The 25,516-nt window shown below is 46.7% G+C and overlaps 1 protein-coding gene across 1 annotated transcript in view; it reads right to left on the bottom strand.

Moving 5' to 3' along the window:
* Window positions 1-769: 769 nt before the first annotated feature.
* LOC146206840 (uncharacterized) overlaps window positions 770-25,516 on the bottom strand; it is a 391,032-nt gene continuing 366,285 nt past the window's right edge. The window contains exon 16 of the mRNA XM_084587067.1: window positions 770-1,030. Coding sequence (XP_084443193.1) covers window positions 937-1,030 — 94 coding nt within the window. The 3' untranslated portion in view covers window positions 770-936. The remainder of the gene's footprint in view (window positions 1,031-25,516) is intronic.

Below are 25,516 nucleotides of genomic sequence, written 5' to 3'. Positions count from 1 at the left end.
CGCGACTAAAATAAAACGGTGTATTGGAATACGCCACTCAGAGCCACCTGACACATATGCAAAAGCTACAGCGCACCATTATAATATTTCAAAATTTGTGATAAATTTCCGGTACCTGCTGCAATGAGCTATGTACTGAAGATCGATACGTGATACTAGGAATACAAAATCAAAGCTCAGGGTCAGAGAAATATGGTCTAGCATTATTTTCTGGAGCACTATGTCAGCTGTTTCAACATGAAGCTCACTCATCAGGGCCAACAAATGCCAGTCCGCGCTGTGAGTTCGTGGCTTTGTCGTCGTCCGGCTCTTTTTGAACATAACACTTTTTGTCATTGAAAGTATGCCACCAGCAGCACTGTTAACATCGCAATGGGAACCTTGCCGGTGAGAAGCTCTATGAGCTGAGACCCCCTACACTTATACTCGCCCATCTTCACTTTAGAAAACGCGCCTAACAATACTCGCCTGGGCGGCTACTGCAGACGCAAACGTGAGCACTACTGAACGAAAATTCTGGAGACTAGTACCATGCACACGCCATTATCAGGCAATGCTCGGCCGACGCGCGTGGACCATTTGGATCATGGGATGCAAGAGCCATTCTTTCGCTCTTGGCAAGCGAAGCTCTCCTAAATTTACCTAATTCTTCCTGCGCGGTGTGGCGGTTCTTCCGACATTATAAAGCAGTTTTCAGCAACAATTGTTTCTGGGCTAGTGGTTTATGCTTTTAACGCGAAATCCTTTTTAGTGTAACACATAAGCGGGACAAGACATGCGTCAAGAAGGGTTGCATGGAGTAGCGTCTGTCTTTTCCCTCTTATGTACCGTGCAAAAAGGGTTTATTTTTAAAGAGGGGTTTGGTTTCACCCTAATGATTGGTAAATAGGTCTAATGGTGTCAATGCACCCTCATGCAGCCGCCGTGGTAAATCGATCATTGCAGACACTGGCCATGGGAAACTACCTCGGCGTTGAACGGCTCCTCTCGGCAGAGCTCCATGGTCTCGCGGCTGTTCGATTCCAGTATCCTGCGCCAGAAGAAGAAGTGCACCGTCAGTCCATGAAGGAACATATTTGATATGCAGAACGACAGTACAGTGGAGAGTCAGAGTAGAGGCAGCCAGCAATTGTCCCCTTCAAAACGCCTTGACAGGGCGAGAAAATAAGATCACGTCTCGTTCACCAAACAGGCTAGGCAGTATGCTGTCCCCCTGACTGTTCGGAGAAATATATCCGAAAATAATTGACAAAAAGATAGCTAAATATTACGTTTTCAATTTAAAGTCAAAGTTTTAGCTACCAGAGACGCACAATGCCTGCGGAAACATTCCTGCCTAAGCTTTCGACAGAACATCCTGAAATTTTGTGATTGTAAAGATGCATTTGTATGTGACGGAAAAGTTCTGAATTCCACTGCGGACTTACAGCTATGTGGTGGTAAATTTTCGGGGAGTTTTTATCGTCCTTAAGCATTAAAAATCAGTTGACTGAAAATATTTATAATCTTATTAACTTTATCTAAGCAAACCGCCTATCTTTCTCGGTTTCAGCAGTAAAGGGAGGATTCTTTTTCACGTTTCCAATGACTCAGCATTAATTACAGAGATGAAATTAGCCCAGACTCTGCTTCATCACTATGAAAGCAATATACGCAGCTTCCCCAGTCTTGAATGGGTAGAGTTGGGAGGTAATGTATCATTTTTTACTTGGGATGTACCCTTGCCCCTTGTTTCGTTTCATGAACAATATCAGAACGTGCGTGGTCTTCGTCATTGGCTATCTTACACTGAATCCGACACGGTAACAAGCGAGAGAATATCATGCTTTAAGAAAAAGTAACGAGTAGGAGACCCCTATAGCACAGCTCTCGAGAAACAGCGTGTGGGTGGGTCCCGGGTATCCTGTCGTATCGCCCCTATTTTCCCTGCAAATAGCACCTATGAACGGTCCAACAAAGGACGCTCAGTGCGAGATGCATCTGGATCCCTCTTAAATATAGGCGATACACTGGCAATTAAAAAGCATCTACCCGCATCTTTAGGGGTACATAGATGGCATCTCTGATGTACCCACCAGTAGAATACATATAACAGAAGACCCAGGTAAACTGAGCCTAACAATAAAATATTTCAGACAGGCGAAGGAAACAAGTTGCATATTCTTGGAAGACACTTTGCGCACCTATTTTTGTTTTCCAGTTAATTTATTCAGGAAATTTACCTACATTACGGTATTGGACATGCTCTGTACTACCTTACTATCGAAGCGCTGCCTAGCACACCGCTTCTATAAAAAGGCCTGCAAATAAACCATGAATACTGGTTCTTCTTGTTCCTGTCACTGTGTAGTCACCTTGGCCTCTTGGCACCTTCATGGCACGAAACAATTACTAATTGTCAGTTAATTCGTAGGCAATAGCAGGCTCATGGTGCGAAAGGTTCCAGAGAAAGTGCGTACAGAAAATGACTGTCCGCATACCAATACTGGCACTCGGTACCCGAGGAATTTTATTTGACCACATTTGCTATCTACCTCGCTGCGGTGTCTCAGTGGTTTATAGCAGGCGTTGTTATTGCAGCATTAAACGCCTATTTGTTGTCAGCACGTGCTATTCCTTTGCTCCCATGAACACTGCCCGCAATCATTGGGTTCGGATCGGCGGTTTGGACAGTCAGCCGTGACTAAGCGGGGAGAAAGTATTTATCCCTCATGTTTACAAGCCTTAGGTCGTTTGACTGCGGAACTGCAGCTTTCTGATGGAGGCAAGGCTCCCCTGTACTATGTCAGGGCTGGAACCCCAGGGGATCGAAGGCCTTTACTAATACGGCGCCTCATAGCCTGAGTTGCTTTGGGACATTAAACGCCATAAACCAAACCAGATTTGATGTTCAACCTAATTCGAGTATAGCCAACCCAATGGTGAACTCCAAATTTGGGTGGGCAGCTCTACCTCCAAATTTGAACCTTGGCACCTAAAATATGACCTAGTGAGAATTTGGCCAAACTGATACCTTACTTTATTGGATTATGGTCACTTAAGGAATGAACCCCGAAACTTTGACCCACCGTAATCATGAAATCTGACTTCATCTGAATTAATCAAAAATGATGTCCAACGTAATTTGACCTTTGCTCGGAATGTGACCGGCTCAGAAAAATGCTTATCATATACTAGCCCTTACCATAGCATTCATTTATTATGAGAAACAATTTGACTCAGTCGAAACCTCAGAAGTCAATCAGGCATTGCAAAATCAGGGTGGACCAGCCATATGTGAATGTATGGAAGATATCTATAGCGGCTGCACAAAAACCATAGTTCTCCACAAAGAAAGCTATAAATTTCCCATATAGAAAGGTGCTAGAAAAGGAGATGTGATCTACCCAGTGATATTTATGCTTGCTTAGAGGAAGTATAGACTTGGAATGAGAGCAGTTAGGGACAAGGGTTAATGGAGAATATCTTAGTAATCTGCGATTCGCTGATAACATTGAAACCGATACATTTTGGCAGATTTGCTTGTCTGGCTGAGTGGAAAACTAAGCGATACTTGAAAATTCTCCAACCATTACTTTTTTTTTATTTTACTGAAACCTGACGTTTCGGAGCCGGCTCGGCGCCTTCTTCAGGGGTGCATACGAAGCGGGCTTGGGGCAGCTATACTTTTAACGAGCTTCGCGTCAAGCAATCCTGAAGAAGTAGCCTCCGAAACGTAGGGTTTCTGTAAAATAAAAAAAAGTGATGGTTGGAGAATTTTTATGTTTCACTTAGATGATGGCATTGCCTTGCTAAGTAACTCAGGGGGCAAATTGCAAATTATGAGTGACCTATACAGAAAAAGCAGAAAGGCAGGCCTAAACTTTATATGCAGAAGACTGATTGTAATGTTCAACAGCCTCGGAAAAGAAATGGCAGTTCACTAAAGGTAGCGAAGCACTGGAAATGAGGGGCGAGTATGTCTACTTTGGACTGACGCCCCACCGGGTTGGTGCAGTGGTTACGGCGCTCGACTACTGCTCCCAGCGACGCGGGATCGAATCCCGGCCTCAGCGGCCGCTTTTCGATGATGGCAACAAGCAAGGCGCCTATGTGCTGTGCGATGTCAGTGCACGTTAGAAAACCCCAGGTGGTCGAAATTACGGCGTCTCTCATGACCTGAGTCAAGGAAAGGCAGAGAGGTTGGCCGGAATAATTCAAATCTGGCCTGCCACTCTGCACTGGAGAAGGGGAAGGGGAGAAGAAAGAAGATCATGATGGGTGACGATATGGGAGAAGGCATGTGAAATATATATACAGGCACAGTACCTTGCTTTACAAGCGCAAATCAAGTCCGCTGGCGTACAAAAAACGGCAAAGAGCACGCACTGCCTGGACACTCTTCCCCTTGTCCTGCCAAGCGCCCAGCAGCAGTTCCTCCGACAGAGGCCTCTTGTCCAAACGCTTCAAGGAAGCGGCTAGCACACATCTTTCGCACGCATACACTGGGCACACCAATAATATATGCTCCACAGTCTCTGAAATCCCACAAGTTGAACATTCCAGCGAGTCCACCTGTCCAATTAAGTTCAAGTACTTGCGGGTGAAAGCCATATTTAAACGAAGTCTATGTAGCAAGCATGCCTGACGACGGGGAATATCACGCGGAACATAGAATTTCAATGTTCGATCGAGCCTATTTAGACAAATGGGTCGGGCGTCTGGCTGAGCCCAGTAAGCTGCTGTAGCACTCTTCATACAACTCGTGTAAGAAGGCACGTCGTATCCGCTCTTGAAAAAGCCACAGCTGTTTGGAGGCCATTGTTGCGTGCGCTTTTCGTTTCAACATTGGCCTATTCGTTCCCATGGAGCCCGCAGTGGGCAGGGATTGATTGAAACATTATCCTGTGGCCTTACAGCTGGACAGATGTGAGAAGCTCGATAATGTTTAGTGCCAGGGACTGTTAGGCAGTGTGGCGTAAGAAGTTTTACAAAGTTTGCAATGCAGTCTTTGAGTCCGTGAATATACCCCATTTTTGAGGTGGTTCCTCACATATGTAGCGAATGGGTTCCCGAATGGCTACAAGTTCAGCAGCGGTTGATGTAGAAGCATGTCCCAAAAGGAAATGTAGAGTTGTTTTCTGAGCTGGTATGACCACAGCTGCAGCGGATGCCTGTGCTGACACAGATTCGTCGGTGTACACGTGAATATAATTAGGATATTCTGACCAGATGTGCGCCAGATTGTTTTTTGAGTGCACTAAGTGGCACCATTGATTTCTTTAGTATCCGGGTGTAAGGCCGTGATAAAAGGCAGCTTCTGTTTTTGGTTTAGGGGAAATTGACCCTGTGAGAACTCGCGAAGATGTTCGCTCCCACGCATCTTCACTACTAACCCGTCGGACCAGCCGCCGACGACTCTTTGCTGACCGATTCAAGCTCCCGTCATGGTGGGGGATTAAGGGCCAGTGCTATCTCTTCGCGACATCTTTTTTCGAACGCGACTCGGAAGGGCACCCACTTCACATTCAGGGACTTCAAGGAAGATTTACCGAACAATGCCTCTCCATCTGGACGCTAGGCGCCAGCTTACCCTCAGCCGTGTCGACTTCTGTCGTCAATAGACGCCCCCGCGCGAGTCTTGACGATCCCTTTTAGGCCCCCTGTGGCTAGCAAAATAGCGTCCTCGTCTCAACCCCCTCCCCCCGCCACGGCGCTTCTTCGAAGGAATGCGGTAGTTAATGGAGCCGTTGGACAGGCGGCGTCTCTCCCGTTTCGGGCAGCAGCGACGGCAACGAGCATTTCTCTTTTTCCACGTAGACCGTGGGATAGAGAAAGGAGGACGAGCGCCGATGGGAAGAGGTTGTTAACCTTCGAGTGGAGAGAGTGTGCAGTATGCACGCTGCATTTTAATTTCCAAGAATTAAGGACCTCGGTCCGACATTATGGCCATCCCACCGGGGTTGGGCCTCATTAATCAACGGGTTTGATTGGCTGCGTAATTTTAAGGCGGATCATGTGAAGCGACCGCCCTCATGTCTTTATTTGTTGTTGCCAGAAAAAGCGGCCATCAGACCAGGTCGAGCAGTTGTGTCCAGTCGTGCACAAGCTGGCGACTCCGTGCTCGGCACGTAAGCTTTCCTCTGTGTGAGCTAAGCGGTTCTCTGTGTGAGATGTTTTGTGCTTGTGATGTACCCTTTTGCTAGGGCGGTGGCAGCTCTGTGTGAGGCCACCAGGGTAAATTTCGTTGTCTTTTGTGTGCATACTTAGTATATATATATATATATATATATATATATATATATATATATATATATATATATATATATATATATATATATCATCCCTCTTCGTTCAACATCAAGACTGGCTGACTTGTCATATTCCTTCATCAACCTGCCGAATACGAGCTTAACATCACTGGTGCAGTACGACAGGGTTCGGCGACCAGCGACCACGAACTTCACTCTGAGCACCCAGGCCCTGGGAACCCACTAGGCAACAGCAGCAAGGTGATCGAGGCCCCGAACCAGAAGCAGCGTTCTGGGGAAGGACTCTGACGAGTCTGCGGCATCAAGGGACGGAGGCTCCAACTGGCGACACCAGCACGGGTAAGCGGGATTTCTTGCGCTTTGTTGAAACGGCTGTGGCTCAAGTATAAAGTGGCGTATGGTTTTAACACGGAGCGTGATGGCGAGCGTAGGCGAGAGAGCGACAGGGGGAGTTATAACAGATGACAGCGAGCAGTCGCAGCAAGAGACAACTCAGCCTATAGCAGGAGCGCTACGTGTAGTAGCGGAGATGTCGGTATCCGATGCGGTTGCAATTCGCCGCATTGAACTAGATTTTGGGCTGGAAAAATCAAAAATCCTTTTACCGTAACGCCTAGAGTTACAAAAACGTGAGCTAGATCCAGCGGTTGCTTTGGCGATAGCGGGAAGCGGGCAGATGTCTCTAGAAGGAGACATAACGCCACACTGCAGGACATATCACGGCTGTCAGATCCGCTCAGACAGGCGAATTAAAGACAGGGTTTCCATCACACCTCTCACCAGACCCGACCGTTCGTTTCAGGTCGTAAATGTCGATATAATCGAACCTCTCGATGTTCCGTCAGGCAGGGGTCATAGGTGCGCTCTCTGCCTCGTTGACTTGTGCACGCGGTGGCCGGAGGTAGTCTGTTTGCGATCCCTGACCGCTAGGGTAACATGCGACGCCTTGCTTACGATTTTTAGCCGCACGGGCATACCTGAGGTAGTCTGCTTAGATTAGGGAACAAACTTCACGGCGCAGCTAACGCATGTTATGTTAGCAAGACTGGGATGCACGCCGTGTTTTTCGACTTCTGAGCACCCGGAGAGCAACGGGACAGTGGAAAGGTGGAATCGCGCTTTGAAGAACATGTTGTTCCATGTTATTGAGAAAGATCCCAAGAACTTGGATAGACTGGTCCCGTTCGTTCTCTGGAACTACAGGGAAGTCCCTCATGACACTACAAGCATGGCGCCGTTCCGGCTCTTATTCGGGAACCCTATCGGACCGCTAGCATTTCTGCAGCGAACATGGACAGGCCAGCTACCCGAACACACTCGGGGAAGAACCCGCGAAGTATTTGCGACAGCTACACGAGCAGCTAGAAGTAGCGGGTTTGACGGCGAGCGTACGTCAGGGAAGTTACGCGCAGGCATGAAACAGGCGCGCACGTAGCAAGACGTCTGTCGTCGGAGACCAGGTATTGCTCTTTGACACAGACCATGGCAGTAAAATGGCCCCAAAATGGCTTGGTCTATTCGTCGTAACCGCGCGAGAGAGGCATAACTCGTACAGAATCGACAGGGGAGAGAAGGCTACAGCGGTAGTGCATGCGAACAGGCTGCGACCCCACTACGCACGCGTCAGCCATGTCGAGTAGTTTTCGAGGAAGACGAGGAGCTTGGTGAAATTGAGTACACTCCTCGGTCTGTGCCTGAGAGATGTGGTGGTTGTCCGATAGATGCGGAGAAACTCGCACACTTACCTACTCAGAACTGCCTCGAGATTTCGGAGGTGTTAGCCGTTTACGCTGATTTGTTCAGCGAGACCCTGGGAGTCGCACGGTTTGGTGCACATAAGATAAAGCTGCACGAAGGCCACCAGCTCAAACGCACTTTCCCATATCGCGTGCCGGAGTTATTAAGGAGTTAGGTGAGCCGCCAGGTAAACAAGTTCCTAGACCTCGGGCTGGTGTATCCGGTGGAAAGCGAGTGCGCCCATCCTGTTGTATGCGTGGATAAGAAGGATGGATCTGTGTGCATGTGTGTTGACTATCGCGCTCTAAACGCAGCGACGCGTACGGATGTATTTCCAATGACACCCCCTATAAGGCTAATCATAAGGGTGGGCCACGCTGGGCATATCACTCTTATCGACTTGCGACGCGGATACTGGCAGGTGCCGGTAGCTCCGGAGAGCCAACATCTGACCGCTTTCCTAACCCATGAGGGACAATATGCTTGGCGCGTCATGCCGTTCGGGCTGAAGAACGCCGCGGCCACCTTTCAGCGGATAATGAACACCCTCCACTCGAAACATCAGGCTTATGCGGCCGCATACATCGATGCCATCGCCATTTTCTCTTCCTCGTGGGCTGAACACTGGCGGCATTTGAATATCATTTCTGATTTGTTGCGCGACGCCAAGCTTAAAGTGAGCCAGGAAGAGTGCCAGGTCGCACAGGCGCACATTAAGTACCTAGGGCGCATAGTGGGAGCCAGAACCCATGGGCCCGATCCAGAAAAGATATCGGCCATTCAAGGCCTCGCGCCCCCTGAAAGAAACAGCTCCGAAGTCTGCTAGGCTTATATGGTTACTACCGCGATTACGTTGAAGGCTATGCCAAGGTGGCCGCACCACTCACGTCTTTGACGATGCGAGGTGTACCTAACACGATTCCGTGGAGCCAGAAGGCGCAAAACGCGCTCGATAGGCTCAAGTCAACTCTGTGCGAAGCTGCAGCGCTGAACACCCCCGACATTAAAAGGACAAATTGGTGGTTCACCGACGCGTCCGACGTTGCAGCGGGGGCTTGTTTAGCGCAGATGGGAGACGAGGGACGGGAAAGGCCGATAGCGTTTCCCAGCACCGATTCACGCCAACGCAGACCCGCTGGTCTACGATCGACCGGGAAGCATTCGCCATTATCTGGGCACTAAAGAAATTTGATCATTGGGTGTACGGGGGCGCAAATTAACGTGATATCTGACCACAACTCCTCCTATCTCACTACTAGTACGCCTCATGGGGCAAAACTCGCGCGATGGGCGCTGGCCCTACAACGCTACAATGTGGCGGTGACCCATAGGAAAGGGTCAAGCAATGGGAACGCCGACGCGTTACCAGGGTCCCCAACGTCACTTGGGGCGTAGAGCAAGACCACGCTTGAGCCATGGCCTTTCGGTTACGCGCGAATGTTCCCGCGTACCCAGTGCAATGTGAACGATGAAGTGCACGTGAACTCTGTGTGAGGTCATTCAATTGCTCACGTGCGGGACTTTCACGAACAATGCCCGGTCTGCCGATGCGAATGTGTGTGATTCATTCTGTGTTACTCATTTTGTGTCGCGAGATTCGTTTTGTGCCGCATTAATGTGTGAAGTGCCATACATGTCTTGTTTTCGTCGCGGTTTGTTGCGGTCTTTGTTATATTAGGCTGGAATCAGCAGACTCCAAGCTCATCACCCTCTTAGGGGGGGGGGGGACGTGTAAGGCCGCGATAAACGGCACCTTTTTTTTGTTTAGCGGAAACTGGACCCTGTGAGTACTCGAGATGTTCGCTCCCACGCATCTTCGCTACTAACACGTCGTACCAGCCGCCGACGACGCCTGCCTCCTTTGCTGACCGATTCAAGCTCCCGTCACGGTGGCGGATTAAGGGCCGGTGCAGTCGCTTGGTGACACCTTTCTTCGAACGCGACTCGGAAGGGCGCCCACTTCACATTCAGGGACTTCAAGGAAGATTTACCAAACAATGCCCCTCTGTCTGGAAGCTAGGCGCGGCTTATCCCTCAGCCGTGTCGACTTCTGTCGTCAATAGACGCCCCCGCGCGCGTCTTGACGATCCCTTTCAGGCCCACGGTGGCTAGTAAAATAGCGTCCTCGTCTAACCCCCCCCCCCCCCCCCCCCCCCGCGGCGCTTCTTCGAAGGAATGTGGCAGTTAATGGAGCCGTTGGACAGACGGCGTCTCTCCCGTTTCGGGCAGCAGCGACGGCGACGAGCGTTTCTATTTTTCCACGTAGACCGTGGGAGAGAGAAAAGAAGACGAGCGCCGAAGGGGAGGGGTTGCTAACCCTCGAGTGGAGAAAATGTGCAGAATGCAGACTGCATTTTTATTTTACAGAAATAAGGACCTGGGTCTGACATTATGGCCATCCCACCGGCGTTGGGTCTTATTACTGAACGGGTTTGATTGGCTGCGTAAGTTTGAGGCGGATCATGTGAAGCGATCGCCCTCATGTCTTTGTACATCACAAGCACAAAACATCTCACACAGAGAACCGCTTAGCTCACACAGAGGAAAGCTACGTGCCGAGCACGGAGTCGCCAGCTTGTGCTCGACTGGACAGAACTGCTCAACCGGGTCTGATGGCCGCTTTTTGAGTGAGGCCACCAGGGTAAATTCAGATGTCTTTTGTGTATATAATCTGTAAATATATCCTCCCTCTTCGTTAAACATCAAGACTGCCTGACTTGTCATATTCCTTCGTCTGCCGAACCACCCTTCTAAACCTTCGGAAGGCGACCCCTGTTCATCACTCCGGGAACATGAAGGTGCGCCAAATGTTTATCCATAGTCCATGGTGGTTGGGCGGGACGATATGAGAGGGCATATCCTGGCAGTACTTGCGACTGATGGCAGCGGAGTACGCTTAAATTGCAATCCGGCCGCTCATCCAGAATCTTGGTGAGTGGGTGAAAACCGTGTCTTGTAAGTGCTCGTAAATATACATGAAGTGGTTCGTGTGACAAATATATGGATATTGGGCGAGCATATGCCTCTTCAATTGCGCCTTTGTTAGAGATGCATCTGGGCAGTCCAAGGCATATTTTCAGTGCCTGCGCTTGCACGCTCTCTAAAGTCCGCAATGTGGAAATGCTCATACTAGAGATTACTGGGAAACTGTACTGGATGTAGCCAGCGAACAGTCTCGTAAAGCCATATTAAGGAGCGCTAAGTTGGGCCCCATTTCATGCCAGCTATTAAACGAAGTGCATGGGAAAAATTAATTAGCCTTTTCTTCACTATACTAATATGTTTCGACCAAGATAGTCGGTGGTGAATAATTACTCCCAAGCATCTGTGCCTGGAGACGTACGGTATTAAGACTCCATGAAGAGTAATCGGGTAGCAGCTGACACATTTTCCTGTAAATGACATCGCTGCACACTTTTTTGCCGCTAAAAGTAAATCTTGATGCCGTAAGTACATCGATGTCGATGACACAGCTCGTTGCAATCTTGCACTTAGTTATTGGCGCGTCCAACCAGAAGCCCAGATGCAGATGTCGTCAGCATATGCACTGATGTGAATGTTAGTTGGCAGTTCACTCACCAGGCCAATTAGCGCAATGTTAAATAAAGTTGAGCTAAGGACTCCTTCCCGTGGAACCCCACGACCGACCTGATAGCAGGCATTTTATCTCATTCAGTCGTATTCATGTAAACAGGGCGGCCACTGAGATTGCTCACAATCCCCAAGTACAGCCGGCCACCAACTCCCACGTCGTCAACTCCATCAAGAATAGCATCAAGGAAGACGTTGTCGTAAGCCCCCTTTATATATAAAAGACAGCAGCTACTAGTCGACGGTTACGCTTTTTCATATCATCATAGAGGTGGCGTTAGTTTGTTGCGCCAATGTGAATTATTGCAATGCCGCCAAGAGCGGCTCAAATGCGTCCAAAAACTGAACAACAAACTTTGCTGTTTGCGTGTTGATACTAGAGAGCAGCGCCCGCATTGAACGAATAAACTGTTCCAGTATTTCTTTCACCTGCTGGCTTTAGGGTTTTCATAATTTTCAGCACGTGTGGCAACACAACTGGGATGAGGCGTGGTGATGTCCTTGATGGTAGAGCAGGCCACTGAGCATTAGAGGCGGCAGGTAATACAACAGCTTCTGTCTGATCCTTTGCCTGTGACATTGCCTGTGATATTACAGTCAAAGTATTGTTAGCGGGATAAGGTTCAATCTGTTGTGGCACCTGAGCTGACGTTAACTGCAAAGTTGACTTATCCGTGCTAGACTTGCCTTCTGATTCCTTGCGTCGCCATCGGGAACGTTGCTTGCGGCGATGAATAGACGCAGCCGCTCCTTGATGAGTCGAATTATCTCGCACCATCTTCTTTAGTATACGTCTTTCGCTCCGAATTTTAGGACAGTCCTTAGTCGTCGCTTCATGGGCACCAGAGCAGTTAGCACACTTGACAGTCTCCGTCTGCAATGTGTGAGGAGAGTGCGTACCGCCGCATCGACGGCAGGATACCTCGTTTCGACAAACGGCACTCACATGTCCGATCTTGATGCATTTATGGCACTGAAAAGGTCTTGGAGCACACATCCGAACTGGATGTCTCACATAGCCCACTTTAACGTGGAATGGGAGCGATTCAGTTTCGAAGACTAATTTAACGCATTTCGAGCGGTCGAAACGATCAACATCTACAATGTGCGTCGCAGATTTGATCAGCATGCAGAGATCGCTTTCACTTATCTGGGGGTCAAAGTCCGTGGTTACACCTGCAGTAGTCTTTTCCCCATGTGCAAGGAAGGAATGGACCGGCATGTTGCCAAGCGCACCAATTCCTTGCAGCTTGTCCACTGTAGCCTGCGATTTGACATCCACGGTCAGGACCTCGTCAACTTGACCAGGAGCCAGCTGGTCGAAAAACTGGGTCAGGTGCTGTCTTTTTATAACATTCAGATTTGCCGTCGCCACGGAAAAGATCCCTTGCTTGTCAGCATTCTTCTTTGGTGACTCACTCGTTGTTGGTGTTCGGCGCGACTTCCTTTTCAGGCGGCTCGACTGTGCAGGCGTGTAGCTGCTGTCAGAATCCATCTCAGTCACTGTGCAGTCATCCGCCGAGTCTGGAAGCTCCATGTCCACGACGCTAAGGTGACCCGTCGAGTATTCCGCAGCCGGTTCGACGGTGGCGGGTGAGCGCAGGGTGCATGCGCCCGCCATCCCGAAGGATGACGAGATCACAAATAGCTCACAGCGATAAAAAATCCAGAAAAGTGGAAGAGCACTAGCTTCAGACGTTCGGAAACCTCCACTTCTTCCCAAGTGAAATGAAACCAAACTTAGCACTGGTAGTAACAGCAGATCTGGACTCTAAAAGGGAAATAAGAAGGAGAATAAAATTGGGATGGAGTGCATTGGGAAAGTCTTTGCATATTATGACTGTCAGCTTACTGGTATCGCTAAAGAGGAAAGTATACAACAGTTGCATCTTACCTGTATCCTACGGGGCTGAAACGTCGAGGTTAACGAATAGGGTTCTACTTAAGTTGAAAACAACGCAGAGGGCCATGACACGGATAATGGTTGGTATAAAGTGGGCCTGGCGGCAGCCGGACAGGCAACATGTTTAGCAGGCCATTTTGCTTCATGATCGAGGTTGTGGCTTTTCTCATCAGTGATGCGTCTTCTATGTGTAGCTGCTATCCAGCAGCTATCTGCACCAAAGAGCTACGTTTGCCCGTGGTATCACCGTCCTCTCCCGTTAACTGCGCCGCCATCGCTGAACAGCCAACTTTGGGATCAATCCAAAGTGCCGTCACTTTGCGTCACCTCACCGACGGCTATAAGACAACCGTGGATGCATACCGTGGAGACATAATAAATAAAATCAACTCCTTAACGGAAAGTGTCGATAACATAAAACGACAGGTTAACACATTTAGTCTGGTAACTACTCAAGTAAAATGTATGGAATACAATATGAACGGAAATGAATGTGCACTAGCTCTCCTAACAAGTAAAATATATAACTAGGACAATTTTAGTCGCAGGAATAATCTAATTATTTATGGAGTAAAAGAACCTAGCAGTGAAACACCCTACGGATTCCTGAAAACAGTGAATCTACTTTTCGAAACTAAGCTAGAGATAAAAGCATCAAGCATCGTTGACAGATGCCACCGACTTGGCGAAAAAACGATGCAAATCAAAACCGACCAGTAATTTTGAAATTCCTTGATCATCGTGAACAGATGTCGGTATTAGCGGCTGCACACAAGCTTAAAGGCTCTAATGAGTTCATTTCAGAGGATTTCTCGCTTAGAATTCGTGAAGAGCGCGAACACATGCGGAGAAGCTTTGAAAAAGAGAGGGAATTGATAAAGCAAATTAAAGCTGGTTTACGACAAGCTCAGTGTAAATGGCGTGCTATATTACTGGGTAAATGTAAAGGGCATGCGAGTCAAAGTAAAGAAAACGACAGTTGGCGGAGTGGGCTTGACACTCGCACATTGAAAATTCCCAACGTGAACTGCAGGAACATTGTTAATAAATGTACAAATTAGAAGGAGACTTGGAAGCCTGTGACCCGGATATTGCTATATTAACAGAGACATGGTTAAACAAAAGTGTTTACGAAGGCGAATTGGTGTCACATGGTTACTGTATCCATAGAAATTATCGTGGTAGCAAAGGGGGTGGGGTGGGTGTCCTTTTCAAAGCCTCCCAAATGATGATAAAAATGTCCGACGTACAAAACGTCAAAGGAATATTCAGCAAGGCCTATCACGACAACATTAGGTATATTATAGGCGCTATTTATGGGCCGCCGAACTTTTCCTCTGAAGCGCTTGATGCCCTTAGAAACTATTTGATTGAACATGTGAAGCCTGATGACCGGATTATTTTAGCTGGAGATTTTAACCTGCCATGCCTACATTAGCTTTCCTTCTCAAGAAATGTTCCAGGAGATAGATGTGGTGATAAATGATAGACATAGCGTTTGAGTTTGATCTACTTCAAGTCGTTGAAAATTTTACGAGAATTACAGCTAGCACCAGATTAATACTCGATCTATTTTTCATAAGTGGATCAACTGGAACAAATAGCAGTTGCGAATTTCTTCCTGGAATTTCAAATCACCAGGCTGTGTTATTAACGCTTTCCAATGTCTCTTTACATAAGGGGTCTATGAAAATATCAGCGTTCAAATTCTCGCGAGCAGATGCTGTGTCAGTATTAGACATGATGGCTTTCGAGTTTGATTCCTTTTTGAACAGTATCGAGGATATTCATTTTTTGTGAGAGAAATTTAAGTGCCTCAGAAACCGTTGCACTGAACGTTTATTTTCCTCGAATCGTGAAAAATAAAAGTAGGAACCCCTGGATTTCTCGACGGAGTTTGCAATTGAACAGGCAACTTACGCGTTTAAAATGTAAGAAAGATACTGCTAAAAATCTGCCTGCACTACTGAAGGAAATTTATGAGGTTTCATTTCAACCAAAGACACAAGTAGCTTCCGACAAACAGCAATATTATGGCGTAAAACTTCCCAATTTCGTCTCATCGTCCCCCGAGAAGTTCTGAAGGCTGATTACTCCAACATATCGAAAGAATGAAGTGTTTGAAATTAATGGTGTTGAATGTAAAGATGGTTCTCAAATTGCAATTACTTTTAATTCTCATTTCAAATTTGTGTTCAATAAAGACAATGACATTCTATCAGACTTCCATGAATAATATTCACCAATGTTAGACATTGACATCACTGAACAAGGCATAGCGACCGAGCAAGAGCGACCGAGCAGCAGCCATGCCGAAGGACTACCGAAGCCGAAGCTGAGTACTTTTCTTTTACCAGTTTTTATATGTAATCGTATAGTGGCGGCAAATTTAGATTATAATTTAGCTTAAGATCAGAGACAGGGAAGTGAAAACATATAGGACTTAAATCGCTTAAATAACATAGAACAGCGCTAGGAAAAAGTATTTAGGCCTAGTCCGGAAAAATTTTCTGAGCAAGGCGAACTCTGTCGCAGAGTTGAGGCTATGGGGCGGCCGACCAGGAAAGCAAAGGGTGGGGATCCTGGGGATCTCGTCCAGTGCGGAACGTGTGAGCGCTGGTGCTTCCTGGACGAGACAGGGTTTGAGAGCATGATGGAAGCTGAGGAGGCCAGCTTGAAATGCAAAATATGCACAGCGGTGGAGAAAGTAGAGGGGGAGCTGACCAAGGAGGTAGAACGGATTAAGAAGGAGCTTCAGGAGGAAAGGAAGAGAAGGGCGGAGTTTGAGACAAGAGTCGAGAAGGAGTGGGGCGTCAGGGTGGAGAACCTACAGCGCGAGTTGAGAGAGGTACGCGATAAGGCAAGCAGACTGGAAGATCAGGTGGAAGAGTGGACAAGGAGACAGGCAGAGGGACGGAAGGCACTCCACAAGAATGCAGGCAGTAATGCCACCCTGGACGACGGGGGGGGCGGACGCGTCACAGGGGGCGCGCAGGGAGAATGTAGCGATTATGGGGGACACGAGCCCCGATGGTAACCGGAGGGAAGAGGGGACAAAGGGGTCGAGACAGCAGGGACTGGATACCACTGACAGGGAAGAGACAGGAGCCGGCAGCAAGAGGGTATGGGTGGTAGGGAGCTCTAATGTCACGAGAATTAAAAAGGCAGTCTTAAAGACAGTGAAGTTTACTGAGAAAGTACAAGTGGAAAGCAGGCCAGGCGAGTGTTTTGGGCAGGTAGTGGAGAGGACAAGGGATATGCTGTGGGAAAATAGAGAAGGAGACAATCTGGTAGTCATCCATGCCGGAGTAAATGACGTGCTGAAGAACAGAGGACAAAACCTAGGCAGGCAGATACGAACAGGGGTGGCGAAGCTACGGGCCACAGCTGAGAATGTGCACATAGTGCTGTGCACAGTGCCGGCAGTCAAGGGACAGGGCCCGTATGTAGCCCACCAAGTACTGAGGGCTAATGAGATGATCTGGGAGGTAGGGAAGGCCCTCAGGTGCGATGTCATGGATGTGAACAGGGTGATACATGGGGATAGGAACTACCTCCCCTTCACGCCTGATGGCATCCATTACACCGCACCAGCGGGATGGCAGCTTGGGCTGCGGATGGGGCGAAGGGCGCTAGCTTTTTTACAGGCGAGCAGATTGCCCCTGCATACCGAGAAGTAGGAGACAAAGATGGAGGGAGGAAGGGCAGGACGAAGGCACGGAGGAGGAAAAAGAAACAACCCGTAAATTTGGCCTTCATTAATATGCAAGGGGGTAGAAGTAGAATTAAATGGGATGAAATTCAGGAGCAGCTGCAAACTGGAAATTTTGTAGTATATGGTGTAGCAGAAACCCACCTTAGAGACAGTGAAGAACCTCCACACATTGAAGGATACTCATGGCTGGGGTGCAATAGAAAAGGGAAGGACCGAAAAGGAGGTGGCCTGGGGGCGCTAATCAAAGGCCAAGATTGGAAAAGGATAACAGAAAGCTGCAGAGAACATATATGGCTCCAGGGTAGAGTGGGAAACCTAGATACAATACTAGGGTTTGTTTACCTAAAAACAGGAAATGACTCGAATGAGGAAAATTCAGAACATTTCAGATGTTTAGCTAAAGACATAGAGGAATTTGGCCAGAATAAGGAAGTGATAATCTTAGGGGATATGAATGCCCATATGGAATTTTTTGATGGAGCTACCGATACGACAGGCAAAATGTTAGGAACATTTTGTGAAGCCCAGGATCTCACAATAGTTAATTCAGAAATAAAGTGTGAGGGAAAAATAACATGGGAAAGAAATAACTCTCATTCCACAATCGACTATTGTCTGATGTCCCACAAGCTGTATGACAGGTTAGTAGGTATGGAAATTGATGAAGAAGGGGCGAAGAGCTTAGGAAGCGATCACAAAAGAATTAAACTCCAATTTGGCGGGACAGCGGCCGCAACAAAAATGCAGGTATGTGAAAGCAACCAGAAACTCAATGATATGCAGTTGGAAAAAGGGTCAAAGCGCATTGAGGACATAGTAAACCAACAACCAAATAGAGAATGGAGATACGATGACCTAGTAGAAGTATTTAAAAGAGAGCTAAAAAAGGGCAAGATTAGAAGAGGAAAGAGAAAATATAAACCAAAAAGCTGGTGGGATGCTGAAGTTAAAGCAGCCATAACCAGGCGTCAAGAGGCATCCAGAGAGCACAGATTAGCAAAGAAGAGGGAAGCCACACCAAGGGAAGTAGAATCCAAATGGGAGGAGTACCTTGAGAGAAAAAGGGAGGCGTCAACCTTAATCCAAATCAAAATAGGAATAGCTGGGGTCCAGTGGATGATGGACATAAGTAAAAAAGATAAAAATGCTGCAAAGAGGTTTTGGAACCACATAAGGCTACAAGCAAAAAAGACGGAAGGGGTCCAACACTCACTGACCACAGAGGAAGGAAAAAGAGTGGAGGGAGAGGAAGCACAGGAATATGTTAGGCGCACAATAGAAACAGCCTTTGCCAGTCTGGAAGTGAAAACCGCAGAAGAAATGGAGAATAATGAGGACCACAGGGACGAGGAGCAAGAATATAAGGAGATGACAGCAAGACAATGGGAAAGAATAGAACGGAAGGTCCCCTTGGGAACAGCGACAGGACCAGATAGCATACCCATGGGATTGATTACCAGATTAGGACAAAAAAGCAAAGTAAAATTGCGACAGTTGATTGAACAAACAATAAAGGGCGGTCAAGTACCAAAAGATTGGAAATTAAGCAGGATGAGACTAATATACAAAGGCAAGGGAAGCAGAGATAACATTAAGTCCTATCGGCCAATCACAGTTACATCAGTTATATACAGGGTAGCAATGCAGTTAGTAAAAGTAATGATGGAGGAATGGGTAGAAGGAGGGAATATCCTCGGAGAACTACAAAATGGTTTCCGCAAGGACAGAAGACTAGAGGATAATTTATTTGTGGTTACCCAGTGTATAGAAACAGCAGCTGCAAGTCAGAGACCATTATGGATAGCGTTTTTAGATATTAAAGGGGCATACGACAGTGTAGATCAGAAAAAACTGTGGGACCAGTTGAAGGAATATGGCCTGAATAAAAACCTGGTTCAGTTCATACAAGAAGTGTATGCAGATAATGAGGCAGTGATAGTATGGGAGACGGAAACAACAAAACCTGCAAAAATAAAAAGGGGGCTTAGGCAAGGGTGCCCACTGTCACCGCTGCTTTTCATGATATACATGAGCCAAATGGAAAGGCGCCTGGAGGAAAGTAATAAAGGATTCGATGCAAGCTATATGCAGGGAGGACAGAAAGTAACACAAGTTCTACCAGGATTGATGTACGCGGATGACATTGTACTGCTGGCAGATAAGAGGGATGGGTTGCAGGAGCTGCTTAAGATCTGTGGAGAAGAGGGCGAAAAGCTGGGACTGCAATTTAGCAGTGAAAAATCAGGAATAATGGTATTTAATGATGAAAGGGGGGACGTGCTGGAAATACAAGGCACCAAGGTTGAACATGTGGAGAGCTATAAATACCTGGGCATATGGATCAACGAAGGAAAAAATTACCTAGAAAAGCATGAAGGAATTACGATAAACAAAGGGAAAAGGAGTTCGGATATTATGAAACACAGGGCCCTCTGGAATTATAACAGGTATGAGGTTGTTAGAGGGGTATGGAAGGGTGTTATGGTACCAGGACTCACTTTTGGAAATGCAGTCCTGTGCATGAAATCAGAAGTACAGTCAGGCCTTGAAATCAGACAGAGAAAGGTAGGTAGATTGGCATTGGGAGCACATGGCAACACACCTAATGAAGGAGTCCAGGGAGATATGGGCTGGGCATCATTTGAGGTTAGAGAGGCAATTAGCAAACTAAAATATGATCAGAGACTAACCGAAATGGAGGAATCAAGGTGGGCACGAAAAATGTACAAGCACCTCTTCATGAAAAGCCTGAATACGAAATGGACTAACAGAACCCGAAAGCTCAGATTTAAGTACCTAGAGTTTGGAGATACACCGCAGCAAAACAGCAGCATTGAAAAGCAGGTAAAGGAGGCAGAAAGGAAAATGTGGGAGGAAAGAATGCAAGGAAAATCAGCATTGGGTATGTATAGAACTCGAAAACAGGATATAAAGAAAGAAAGTTTATTCGACAACTCACGAGGGAGCTCATTGCTGTTTGAGGCTAGAACAGGGGCCCTCAGAACAAAAACGTACAGGAAAAAATTTCAGGAAGTAGATATATTATGCGCGGCGTGCGGAACTGAGGAGGAAACAACGGAACATGTTGTTCTAAGGTGCCAAAAACTTCGTCCTGCCCTTCCCGCGGAAAAAGCGGCAGATCTGGAGAGAGCACTGGGATTTGCTGGGGAAGATGGACGAATGGATGAGGAACGCGTTCTGATAACAAAAGAGAGGTTAGAGGATTGGTGGAAAAAGTCAAGAGAATAAAAAGAGGAAAAAAAGGGAGGGGGGCAGATACGGGCGAATTAGAAGCTAAAAATGGGGAAGATATAAATGTATTTCTTTTAATTTTTTGGCTAGGCGGCGCAAGCTGCCGCCCGATTCAAAGGGCATAGCCACTATCATCCATCCATCATCCATCATCCATCCATACCCAATTTGCTTTTAAAACTAGACATTAAAAATCACCTCGGCCCGATGGCATTCAAAATGGATTTCTGAAACGTTATGCTCCCTGGACTTCAAACTATCCATTTGTTTTCTTCTTTAAATCTTTGCGTGGCAGTCAGATCCCAAGAGACTGGAGAACAGAAAAAATTAAGCCCCTTCATAATAGCGGTAAAAACAATCAGAATACAAACTACCGCCCTATCTCATTACCTTCGACATCCTGTAAGCTCCTTGAGCATATAATACATAAACATACCTTTGAATTTCTTGACAGGTACAGCATTCTATCGAGCACTCAACACTGTTTCAGAGAAGGTTTCTCCACGTCCACACAGTCAGCCGTTACCGTACATGACTTCGCAGCTTCAATCAATTCAGGTAAACAAATCAATGCAATATTTATGAACTTCGCAAAAGCTTTTGATTACGCTTCACCTAAAAAGTTACTCTTTAAGTTAGATAAAATATTAGGAGGCACGAAGCTCATCAATTGAATTTCTTGCTATCTGTCGAATAGACAACAACATGTCTCTTTCAAGGATCACAGTTCTTCAAAGCTTTCAGTTGACTCTGACGTGCTGCAAGGCTCCCAGGTAGCACATGCGGCTGGCCCGATATTAGAAATTGATTACCGACGTCTGGTCCACCAGTGGCCCGGCATTGCCAATGCTCTACCAATAATGGTACAACCATGTGATAATATTGACCACTCTTGGACCAGTGATTTACATGTTCCCCCCATGATTGGCATTCGTGGGCTATCAATGGGCAATAATGACCTTGCGCATAGAATTGCTTGCCAACATTGTATACACAATGATGTATGATGGCCAATATTACCCAGCCATCGGCAATGTCTTGCCCATAATTCGCGAATCATGGCATACATTTGTAAATATTTTCATTCCAGTATATATGGCTTGTCGGCATTTAATATAGCTTGGCATTCATTGGTCAATATCATCCCGCCAGCCTTAGTGGCTTGCCAACATTTTATGCATCTTCAGTTCCAGTGGCCGATATTGCCCAACGAGTGGTGGCCACTGGCATTCATTGAACATATCATGGCATGCATTGGTAAATATTGTCCAGCCAGTATTGGCGGCTTGTTAACATCGAATATATCTCGGCATACATTGGTCAATATCCCCCTGCCAATCGTGACGGCTTCCCAACATTGTGTATATCTGCACATAGAATGGTCTATGATGGCATACAATAGTAAATATTGTCCTGCCAGTATAGCTGGCTTATCGACATTTATATATCTTGGCATATATTGGTTAATGTTATCCTACCGGTCTTAGTGGCTTCCCAACAATGTGTACTTGTCAGTTCTAGTGGGCAATATCGCCCAATGGGCTGTTGCGACTGACCAGCATTATACATATCAAGACATTCATTAGTAAATATTGCAATGCCAGTATTGATTGCTTGTCAGCATGGAATGTATCTTGCCATACATTGGTCAATATCCTCCCGCCAGTCGTCTTGGCTTCCCAGCATTTTATATTGGCAATTACAGTGGTCGATGTTGCCTGACAAAGTGTAATGGCTTGCCAAATTACCATACATCTTTAGAAATTATAATCAATATTCTCTTGCCACTCGAGCAGACGACTTTTGCAGCTACCGGAAGTGTGTCCGTGAAGTAGTGGCCGTCGCGGCTGCAGCCAATGGCAGCCTGTCGTGGCCTGTCACTCTCGTGACTTGATACTTAGATAATCACGGCAGAATAGTCCCAAATCTCGCCGCCACGCGGAAATGGCGCAGCCCGCGAATTTCAAAAAACGCTGTTTTTAAAAATTAATAATAAATCGCTGGATTTTTTCCGAGGAGTTTTAGTTTGGACGAATGCTCGGAAGCATTTATTCTACACATTGAACACGTTCCTCAGTGACCTTTCTAGTCGTTTCATGTCCCCTTTAAGTTGAGGACAACCCATAGGGCTATGGAACGAAAAAATGGTAGGGGTAACATTAAAAGACAGGAAGCGTGCAGAGTGGGTCAGAGAAATCACTCGAGTTACCGACATTCTAGCGGAAATTAAGAAGAAATGGACATGGACAGGACATGTAGTGCGAAGAGAGGATAACCGATGGTCGCTTAGGGTAACGAACTGGATTCGAAGGGAAGGAAAGCGTAGCAGGGGGCGGCAGAAAGTTAGGTAGGCGGATCGGATAAGAAGTTCGCAGGGGTCAAGTGGATGCAGCTAGCACAGAACCGGGTTAATTTGAGAAATATGGGAGAGGACTTTGCCCTGCAGTGGGTATGGTGAGGCTGATGATGATGATGATGTATTCTTGTTTTCTTGCCAATGCTACGGTGTATTTATGCTGTATCCTACCCTGCAAAAATCCCGCATGGGATTGCAGTTTTTATAAATAAAGAAGTATGAAACGTGCAGAGTGGGTCAGAGAAATAACTTTACTTAATGACATTCCAGTAGAAGTTAACACGAAATATGGACATGTAGCGCGAACAAAGGAAAACCGATGGTCGTTAATTAGGGTAACAAATTCGATTCCAAGGGAAGGAATGCAGAAAGTTAGGTAGGCAGTTGAGAAGTATGCAGGAGTCAAGTGGGTAAAGCTAGCGGTTAGTTGGAGTAATTTGGGAGAGGCCTTCCCCCAGCAGTCGGTATAGTTCGACTGATGATGATGATGATCTCAGTGGTCGCTCTACATTTAGGCGGAATATCCCCAAACTTGGCATGCTTATGCATTCTCCGCGCTTGGAAAATGCGTTCATCCTTGTTATTTTTGATTTGGCCAACAAATGGGAGTTGTAAATATGGTGATGACCTTCGAAAACCCTCATTCCATTGAAGTGATAAGAATGAAAGACCGTGAAATACAAACAAGATCACATCCCACGCTACTGTCGTGCTGCTTCCAAGTGGGGTTTGAACAAACGAAATCAGCTGCAGATTTGCCGCAACGGGACCGTTGCAGCGCTAGGCCGAGAAATAAATGATAACTTCAGCCAGCGCTCGCTGCAACTTGCGCCGCCATGCGCGCCATGAAACCACAGCATAAACACATAGAAACAGGAAAGACAAGAAATATCGACGTGTGCATGGCTACTCGCCTAATTACTACTTCCGTAATCATTATTTGTCTTATTAGACTCGGGCTCAATACCATAAACTCGTAAAATATCACACCAATTCCCGCTTGTACCAAAGCCACAGAGCATGCCGTCGTCTGAGCCTGACTGTGGACCGAAGGTTCGTGCGTTTGAATCATCTTTGAGAGCGGTAGCTCTACTGCTCATATATTAGTTGCGTTGTTGTGACCGTGAATCTGAACCAACGTCGAACTGGTACTTAGTTTGTCTAACGACGAGCGTAACCCAGTGTGTTTTGCCTTGGTTTATAACACTAGAAAGCGACTCGGGTTATACGGGACGCCTTAGTGGAGGGCTCATTCCATGCACTGGTGTTTCATTGGCATACAGGCGCCTTGCTGTTCGCCTCCATTGGAAAGCGGGCCTCAGCGGTCGAGTGCACTTAGCCCACGCGGTTATGTTTGGTAATCTGGTGCACGACCACGTGACTAACTGACCACTTCACCATGGCTAATGGCCTTTCCCTCTGACTTGGGCTTTTTACTTTGGCGTAATATATAATCTTGAAATGTTACCGATTTCCAATCACATCATAGATCCCGTAATAGGCGCGGTATTAGCACATCCAAGCAAAATAAAGGTGACGCCCGTCTAACTTGATTTAACATAAGCCCGAATAGCTTTATAAAGTTAAGTCGTTCGAGATATGCGCACACCTTCACATCAGATGTCCTATTTCCAATAATTTGGTTCCAGACATCCAACTGTGAAGTGGGTTTGTCAGCAGAAGCGTGACGTATACACTTCCTGCATCTTTCATTGTTCATTTGTTTCCCTGGGCTCCTCGACTGCTGCCCTTGGAAGGACGTAAGCCACGCAAGGGCGCTAGCTGTAAACAGCCAACAAAATTACTTTTTGACGGCCCACTTGTGAAGACAAGGTATTGCCTAATCATGTAGTATTGCCTAATCATGTAGTATTGCCTAATCATGTAGCGCACCTCATTAAGGAAAACCCCTGCGTATTTTTCTTTCACTCCTGTGACAAACAATCAAGTGTATTAACGTTTATGCAACTAAAAATCTCAACTATCTGTGATGCCTACAATGTGCAAATTAATCCTGTAAAATATGTTCTTCATATTATATCCCCTGTCCTGACAAATATATTTAACTTGTGCATAATCTCTGGAGTACTTGCTTACGACATGCAAATAGCAAACGTGAGAGCTGCATAAAAAGGTTACGTGATCATAACATTTTAATAGCTACCGCAAAATTGCCGTCCTTCCTATATTCTCTAAAGGGCTAGAGAACGTTATTATGGTGCGAATTGAATCCTTTCTTAAGAAAAAAAAACTAACAGTATAACCGACGCGCAATATGGGTTTCGAAAATTTCGATCTACGCAATTTGTCTTGCTAGACCGAAAAATTCACAGTGGCTTAGCCGTAGTTAAGTATAGCAGATTTTAAAAGCAAGAAAGGCGGAGTGTCTCTAATTGAAGACGACATCACCTGTTAGGGTGCCTCGATGCGCCCCCTCGCGCCCTCGAAGGGTGGAGACAACTCCGCCATATTTTGGCCCACCTTCTCATAGCGCTTCAGGAGCGTTCCTGTTATCTGCAATCCCAATTTTAACGCCCGCCAAGGAACGCCACGCGACAGGAGCGATGGCGTGCCATTCAAACGCACACTTCTCGGACAAAGTGCGAGATACTGCGCCTTTCCTCCAGAAGTCTCACCTTGTCAAGCGTTCTTGCCATCTGCAATCCCAAACTTGAACGCGCGCCAAGGAACGGCACGCGACAACCGCCGCA

This window comes from Amblyomma maculatum, chromosome 1, assembly GCF_055883805.1.
Source record: "Amblyomma maculatum isolate TAMU_Amacu chromosome 1, ASM5588380v1, whole genome shotgun sequence".
Taxonomy (NCBI): Eukaryota; Metazoa; Arthropoda; class Arachnida; order Ixodida; family Ixodidae; genus Amblyomma; species Amblyomma maculatum.
This window is presented reverse-complemented; position numbering and strand designations above follow the sequence as displayed.